Source organism: Lygodium microphyllum, chromosome 20 (assembly GCF_053477565.2).
Source record: "Lygodium microphyllum isolate KBCC chromosome 20, Lygodium_microphyllum_v1.1.10, whole genome shotgun sequence".
Lineage (NCBI taxonomy): Eukaryota > Viridiplantae > Streptophyta > Polypodiopsida > Schizaeales > Lygodiaceae > Lygodium > Lygodium microphyllum.
The window spans coordinates 107,133,431-107,141,326 of record NC_141154.1 but is presented as its reverse complement, the minus strand read 5'-3'; the positions used below and the strand labels follow the sequence as shown (position 1 = coordinate 107,141,326).

The 7,896-nt window shown below is 38.7% G+C and overlaps 1 protein-coding gene across 1 annotated transcript in view; it reads right to left on the bottom strand.

Annotated features, from left to right (window-relative positions):
* Positions 1–5,153: 5,153 nt before the first annotated feature.
* LOC148019232 (small ribosomal subunit protein mS37) overlaps positions 5,154–7,896 on the bottom strand; it is a 39,125-nt gene continuing 36,382 nt past the window's right edge. The window contains exon 2 of the mRNA XM_087660823.1: positions 5,154–5,925. Coding sequence (XP_087516949.1) covers positions 5,857–5,925 — 69 coding nt within the window. The 3' untranslated portion in view covers positions 5,154–5,856. The remainder of the gene's footprint in view (positions 5,926–7,896) is intronic.

The following is a 7,896-nucleotide window of genomic DNA, read 5'->3' as shown; positions in this document are numbered from 1 at the left end:
CTTTTGTTGGGTTTTATCTAATTATTATCTAACAATTGTGAATGCTTCAATTGATGTGTAGAGAAAGTGGTGATGGCATTGACATGAATCCAAATGCATAGAAGAATTACTATTTTTTATGGGTGTGCATCTTATCACTAAAGGTGTGACGCCAATATTTAGTTAAGCATGTTTATTTATTTAAGCGCACGTATTTATTCAAACGCTTAATAAAATATTTATTATCTTACGTGCGCATAGGCGCTCGGTTAAATATTTTATTATTTGATATTTGTATTTGAGCACAATTCGCCAGCTTTTGGACACCCAAACGCCTTACTCTACTATAATTGGGCAAACGCAAACGCAAAAACAAAAGCATGCTATTTGTAAAGTGTGTTATTTTTGGGCTTGAACATAAATAAATCTATAGATACATGCCTTGTGAAGCACTCACGCAAGGCATGGGGAAAGATTGCATCCAATTTGTCTTTTTGTCTCATGTCATGCAAATTTGCCTTTGCTTTGTACTTGAAATTATGAAGGTTTGTAGAGTTTTTTGTTCTTGGGGACTGGCATTCACTACACACGCGTACAACAACAACCGATCTGCACACCACTTGATGACAAGGAGCATCAATTATGTGTCTATGAGCAAGAGCTATTTACAATTTTGCATGCTATCAAAAAGTGCCATCACTATATATATGGCAGCCATTTCAAGGTGAAGAGTGATCACCGTGGTGCTGAAATACTTCATTTCCCAACCAAATTTGTCCCCGAAACAAAGGAGGTGGCTACCTACTCTTCAAAGCTATGATTTTGAAATATCCTACATGGCTCGAAAAGATAATGTTGTGGCGGATGCTTTATCACGGATGTGGACATGTTCTATCTCTTCAATTTCAATTGTACATAAGGATTGGATTCAAGACATCCAAGAAGAATATTTGCTTGATGAGCAAGCATCAAAGATGATGAAGGAATTTCAGCAAGGTAAAGAAGAAGAGTATCCTAATTTCAATTGGCACAACGATCTTTTATGATATCATGGTAGAGCCTACTTGACACCACAATCCTCTTTCAAAGACCGTATTTTGCATGAGATGCATTCTTCACCTTTAGCGGGCTATCATGGGCTATTCCAAACATTTGACAGCATCTATAAAAGCTTCTATTGGAAGGACACTTGGTGGGATGTCAAGGATTATGTGATATAATGTCTTCCCTGTCAACAAAATAAAGACTCGTCTCTTCTACCCGGCAGCTTATGTCAGCCACTCCCTATTCCTCAAGGCAAGTGGACTGATATCTCTATGGATTTTATTGTGGGATTACCTACAACCAAGCATGGGTGGAATAGCATTTATGTGGTAGTTGATCGGTTGACTAAATCAACCCTTTTCATCCCAACTAAGGCCCAATTTACAGCAAAGCAAGTGGCTCAACAATTCATGGAATGTATTTTCAAGCTTTATGGTATGCCAATGAAGATCGTGTCCAATCGCAATACTAAGTTTATGGGCAGCTTTTGGAGGAGTTTTTTCTCTTCAATGGGGACTCTTTTAACTCCTAGTACCACACATCACCCCACAAATGGATGGGCAAACTGAAAGAGTTAACAAATAGCTAGATGTTTATTTGAGGCACTTTTACTATGAGACACAAAATACATGGAACCAATGGTTCCATCTTGCGGAGTTTTGTTACAACAATACTTACCATATGAGCATTGGAATGTCTCCTTTTGAAGCTTTATATGGCTACAAAGTATAAGTACCCTCCGCATTATTTCATGAAGATGTAAATCCACAAGCTCGTGAGGAGTTGAAAAAGATGGAGGCTCTTATGAAGTAATGCAAGGAGAGACAATGAAAGTCTATGCAGATGAGAAAAGAAGACATGTGGAGTTTGAGGAAGATGAATGGGTATTTTCAATGGTTCCCAAGTCACATTATGCTTCTCTTAAAGGATGGCACAACAAACTTGCTCATAGGTTTTATGGTCCTTATCGTATTGTCAAGCGAGTTGGGAATCTTGCTTATCAACTAGACTTACCTTCAAACACAAAAATCCATAATGTCTTTCATGTGTCTCAGCTTAAAAAGTATGTGGGTCCTCAAATTCAAGTTCTTGAATAACTACCTCCCTTAGATGGTAATGGTTTGATCATTTATGAGCCCGAGAAGATTATTGGCAAGCAAGAGAAGGTTTTAAGGAATCGTATTCTCGTGGAATACCTTGTCAAATGGAAGGGTTTGCCTATTCAAGAGTCTTCATAGCAATAAGCATCATATTTGGAACAATTTCCATGGCTTAAACAAGAGGACAGTTCATAAACAGGGCAGTAAACAGCTTGCTACATTAAATTTCTGTGAGAAAGTAAATTGCCTCATCAGCATCAAAATTCGATTTTGAAGGCATGGCTAGATACTACATGTTGTCCTCTACATTTTTATATCTCGCACATGGAAATTGACCACTTCTAGCTCAAGATATGGCCACTTTTGTACTACAACCTGTTTTGGACAGTTTATAAATCTGTTTCATTTATATGGTCCTTCTTCATCAACTTCTTTGATCTTCATCAACATGGAGCTTTATTACAACATGATTCCAAATGATTTAAGATATCTTTGTAATCATCTTTGTCATTTGTTCCCAATTCTGCTTTGAGGACAAAGCTTTTAGGCCGAGATGGCTTGTAATAAAGCATAAGTCACCTTAGTCGAGAGTAGGCTAGGGTTAAGTATAAAAGGTGATGTAACATGTGAGGGATGTTTTTGCCATTTTCAAGCAATACATGCTTTGAGATCCCTTCCTCCCAGTAACTAAGAGGGTGCATGCTCTTAGCCACCAAGATATCAGGTATGTACCATGTCCCACCTTGACATGAGGTGAGTATTCATGTTGCAACATTCATCTATGATTCCCAACCTTCCATGGCAATATTATTTCATGCCTAGCTACCTTGGCTATGGCCTCCCTGCAAACATGGTGTATTTCTTGTATATCTTTGCAAGTATGGTGTATTTCTTGAATTTCCAGTTATTTGATTTGCTGTGAGAACTAGCTATTTTACAGATGTTAGCTTAGCAACAACTAAAAACGGCTATGGAAGATTGATAAAAGAGCCCACTCAAATCAATGAGCCAAAAGGTTTGTACTATCATACACAAGTTAGAAAAATATAGTCATTAAGTTGAGCTAAAATACTCATCATGACATCCTTCCAAGCATCTAGAACACAAGCCAATTTTAGAGAATAATATCAATAAAGTGAACCAATTGCATTAGTAAGCCAGTGGGATTCATTTTTGTGTGCCTTGAAGATGCCCATAAAAAGAGCAAACACTCTTTAGAAGCTTGATTGTTTTGTAAGTGATGTTTAATATCAAATTAAGAGTTTCAAATTCTATTTCAACACACTTAGCCCTTGCTCTTAAATTTTTATTTAGCTTATGCAATAAGTAATTTTTTGTAAAAGAAAAAAAATTTATTGGTAGCTTTATCCGTGCCATCAATATGTAAGTCTCGACAGAGTTTAATGAGATCATGTTCATGTTCCTCATATTCAAATTTCTTAGAGAGATTCACAGGAACTTCTTGTCAAGATAATTTTCAAATTGAAATACAAGATCATATCCATTGATATCAAAGACGTTGCCAAAATCCAAAAAACCTTCCTTGAAGGAATCTTTCATCTCCTTTACATCAAAAGGTCTAGGGGCATTGTGATTATAAGTCCTTTAGCAAGGATCTTTTTAACTCCACTATTTAGGATAATATCTAAGCTAATAGTTCCCACATTACCAAAATTTTGAAAGTAGAAAGCCTTTGAGAATATTTGTGGCAATTGCATACAAGGAACATATGAAATGTATCCCTTGGCCTATAAACTAAGGATTTAAAGGAAGGAAGAAAATGTTAACCAAAATTTACTTTATTAAGAACATGTAGAGTGAGTGGATGCCCAACAAAAAAAAAGAATCTTTTATAACCGTTATTGGGGAAGAGTCCATCCAACAGTCCATTAGTGTAGGTAAGATGACTTAGACGACCTTCATTCTTTGTTCCACCATCTTAGATGAACATACCTAAAGAGAGAGTAAGGAGGCATGTGAGTGATCGCAAATGACTCAACAATAAAAGCAACACTTACCAATCATCTGCAATTTGACACATTTGTCGGTTCCTGTCTATAGTCACATGCTAATATTAATGGTTTAAATCCCCCAAAAGGACACCTGCAAAAAATAGTCACATCATATTATTTACACCAATGACCATCTTTGGCTATAGGGGAGAGTAAGGGATTGGAGCGCTAAAAATTTTTGCTTTCCCATGATAATATTCTTAGTGATAAAAGGTTGGATCACACGTAAGAACAGTTGCGAAGAAGGGCCACAATCCATGCCGTCATACACAAACAATTACATACACTACATACTACTGTCAAGGTTTTTTTTTTTTCATTGATGAGTTAGAAAGCTCACCTTTTTAATAAAAACGAAATCAAATATAAGTTGTTAATGCCATGTACAAAATAACCAACAAGTAATATTGTCCAAGGCATCCGTACCAAACAAGATCAAGTGGAGTAGTTACTGCCCAAATGCTCTATACACCCAGCTCCAAGGTTTGTATTTTATCTTCTCATCTAATCAAAAGACCCAAGATATTGGATTATGGACCAATACATAGCTAGAAACCACTGCTTGAGCACTAAGTTAATTTTGGGTGGATGCACTTTTTCATCTTCAATAGCTTTATGAGTTGGTTTCCTTTTTGTGTGGTAACCTAAGGTCGGCTTTTGTCCTCAAGGGCTTCTATTTGTGTGCTGAAAGCACCTTGAAGTTGGTTGCAACTAAAACTTGATCTGTATATCTTAGTCCTATAAACCTTTGAAGCATCTAAAAGGAATTAACACTGTGCGTGTGCAGGTGTGTGTGCACGCACATGCACATTTGTGCGCTCTCTCTCTCTCTCTCTCTCTCTCCAACCAACCACATACCAAGCATAGCAAGAACCAATACATAACTGTGGAAATAAGCACAACAATAGTGAGCCTTACACTTCACCTCCCTTGAGACATACCCACATGGTTAAATAGGAGATGTGCACGTGGAACCTTTAAATTGTTTCTTTAATATTCTTACAATCACCTTATTTTAACTCAAAGGCGTGGTTGGTCAGACATTGAATAATATTAATAAAATGTATTGCAAGTTGCCCATGTAATCATTTCATTTTCTTCTACATGTCAACTTATGAGAGAGGATTCGCCAATCTACACGAGGGTAAAATGTAAGCTTTTTAGCAAGAACAACCTTCAAAAAAAGTATTCCTCGCATCAAGCTAAGGGTTTAGGAGTCTCACCACAGATTTTCACTTTTCTGTCTATGACCATTCACTTCCCTTCCTCATGGGTGTGCATGTGCCAGGCATGCACGTGCATGAAAGTTAAATTTTAACTTTTAATAGGCAAGGATGTTCTATATGCCAACTCATAGGGGAGGATTCCTCAATGTATATCAGAGTAAAATATTAAGGACAATAACCTTCAGAATGAGTGCCTCACATCAAGCTGAGGGCTGACACGTTCCTCTAAAGATTTCAACTTCACTTGCAATCTTTCTGACCAGAGTCCAAACTATGCAAATCAGCACCTGTAACCTGATTACAGAATACTCTCAAAGTCTGAAACAGTAACTCTTAAAATTTGTCCTGAATCACCGCTTCTTTCCGCACAACAAGCTCAAATGATAATTGATTGAGCTTTTCTCTTTGGGCTTGCCCCACTGAAAATTTGACAAACAAGTAGGTCACAGAATACTCTCAAAGTCTGAAACAGTAACTCTTAAAATTTGTCCTGAATCACCGCTTCTTTCTGCACAACAAGCTCAAATGATAATTGATTGAGCTTTTCTCCTTGGGCTTGCCCCGCTGAAAATTTGACAAACAAGTAGGTCAGTTCATTTTACATCAAGGATTATCAGGCTGTACAAATTTTTAGACACCCCACATGGCTACTTTAAAAAAAGACGATATGAGAACACAGTGCTCCTCTACCATCTACCCTTACTGATCATGCTGCACTGCACTCTTTCATTCAGGTAACAAACTCCATTTTTAATCCATAAACTTATAAAGAAATATCTAATCATTTTATTTTCCAACGTGATGGAAAACAGATGCTCCAATGTGGACAAACCTGGGCAAACCTGTATATTTGAACAAGAATAACTACCCAAAACAGCCATGCACCAAACAGCATAACTCCATAATAATGTCCATGAGCAATGACTGATGACTAAATTGGCAGTGCCATTAGCAGGTATATTTTGGAATGTCATCTTCTGATTGTGAACTGAAACAATACAGTTTGCAGTGGAGACAACAGTGTGTGTACGACAAACACAAGACTAGCAGTGAATGAACTGAGAAACACAAAGAATGAAAGGATGATGATGCATGGAATACAAGGGAAACGCTGATACCCTAACTTTCCTTGGAGGGATGAGCCTATCTTCCCATTCCAAGCACGTGAAGCCTGTTTGAGGCCATAAAGGGCCTTCTTCATCTTGTACACCTATCCATCAAATGAGGAAAAACCAGGAGACTACTCAACATAGATCTCCTTCAAATCACCATTAAGGAAGGCAGACTTCACATAAAGCTGATAAACCGGCCATCGCCTATGGCTAGCTGGGGTAAGAACGGCCCTAATGTAGCCATCCAAGTTGTAAGTGCAAAGGTGTCATGGAAGTTCACTCCTGGCCACCATGTGAAGCCCTTTGCAACAAGCCGTGCCTTGCGCTTATCCAAAGTGCCATTAATGTGATTTTTGGACTTAAAGACCCATTTGACTCCGATCACCTTCTAATGAATAAGCAAAAGCACAAGATCCCAAGTATCATTCCGCTCAATAGCCTCCAACTCCTGCTCCATAGCCTTCTTCCAATGTTGTGACTATAAAGCCTCCTTCACGGAGGTGGGCTCCATCTTGCATGTACGAGTCATTAGACAATAGTTAGAACAAATAAGCTCAATGGAATGTGCCTAGTTCTTCCAAGAGCGCCATGGTCCATCCTACGACTGCCACTCCTCAAGGACTTCCTCAATCCTTGACTCACAAAGTGTATCACGAGCCCGACAAGGAGGCCGATACTCCCCTTGCGGCTCTACCTCTGCCAAAGTCTTTGGAAGATCTATTGGGCCGGAGTCAACGGGTGAATCCAATGGGGAAGCAATCTCCTCCTCCACTATGGACACAGCATCAAGAGGTAGAGGCTCTAAAGGCACTCGAGCAAGTGCCCAACTATCACCTCGATCTCCAAGAATAGGATGCTCAACACCCCCTCTGCAAGCAAAAACTCCATGAACTGAACGTTTCAACTCATGTATATCTCTCAAGAAGTAGGATCAGAAAGCATGTATACTTGGGACTGCGAACTATAACCCACAAGCACCCGTTTCTTGAAAGCTGGCTTAAACTTGTCCCTTTTCTTATTCAAGATGTGAACACAAGCATCACACCCAAACACCCTAACATGAGAAACATCCAGCTTTTGACCAAAGTAATCCTCAGAAGGGGTCATACCAACTACGACCAATGCAGGGGATTGATTAAGCATGTGGACAGCAATGGCCATTGCTTCGGCCAATAGACACTAAGGTATCTGCCGATGCTCCATCATAGTCAGCACCATCTCAATCACATTGCGATTCTTCCATTACAATATGTCATTCACCTCGGTGATATTTGTGTTGGTAAACTCTTGTTGAATGCCAAGATTTGCACAAAAACAAGTTAGCTCTTTGAGAGACAAACTCCCCTCATCGGAACGTGAGGTCTTGGATTTCCTACCAAACCTTTTCTCTTTAAAGATCAATCAATCCTTAAAATGTGAGTGT